This window comes from Buceros rhinoceros, unplaced genomic scaffold (genome assembly GCF_000710305.1).
Source record: "Buceros rhinoceros silvestris isolate BGI_N320 unplaced genomic scaffold, ASM71030v1 scaffold33243, whole genome shotgun sequence".
NCBI classification, from domain to species: Eukaryota; Metazoa; Chordata; class Aves; order Bucerotiformes; family Bucerotidae; genus Buceros; species Buceros rhinoceros.
In genome coordinates, this window is record NW_010403615.1 from 8,978 (window position 1) to 9,414 (window position 437).

The 437-nt window shown below is 65.9% G+C and overlaps 1 protein-coding gene across 1 annotated transcript in view; it reads left to right on the forward strand.

Annotated features, from left to right (window-relative positions):
* The window catches only part of COL18A1 (collagen, type XVIII, alpha 1), a 10,645-nt gene that overhangs the window by 7,827 nt on the left and 2,381 nt on the right, over window positions 1-437 (forward strand). Inside the window, 2 exon segments of the mRNA XM_010133077.1 lie at window positions 111-250; window positions 344-426. Of these exon segments, the coding sequence (XP_010131379.1) occupies window positions 111-250; window positions 344-426 (223 nt within the window).

The following is a 437-nucleotide window of genomic DNA, read 5'->3' on the forward strand; positions in this document are numbered from 1 at the left end:
CCTCCGCTCCCACCCTGGGGGTAGCCCCTTGCCCCCCCAGCCGTTTCTCACAGGGCTGGCACCCAGCACAATCTGGGGTACTGGTGTGGGCCCTGGCTGCTTGTGCTAAGGCTGTGCCATCCCACAGGGTGACAAGGGGGATGCAGGTCCCAAGGGTGAGAAGGGCGAGCCAGGCAGCACCCCGCTTTATGGTCCTGGTGTCTCTGGGCTGCCAGGGCCTCCAGGGCCCCAGGGCTACCCCGGGCTCCCGGTGAGTACTCCATGGTGCAGGGATAAGGGGGGCATGGTGGGGGGTGGCATCCTTGGGTGCTTTGCTCTAGGGATGCTCTCTTGCTCTGCCTAGGGTCCTAAGGGGGACAGTATCGTTGGGCCACCGGGGCCTCCCGGACCTCAGGGCCCCCCAGGTATCGGATAAGAAGGGAGGCAAGGGACACCCA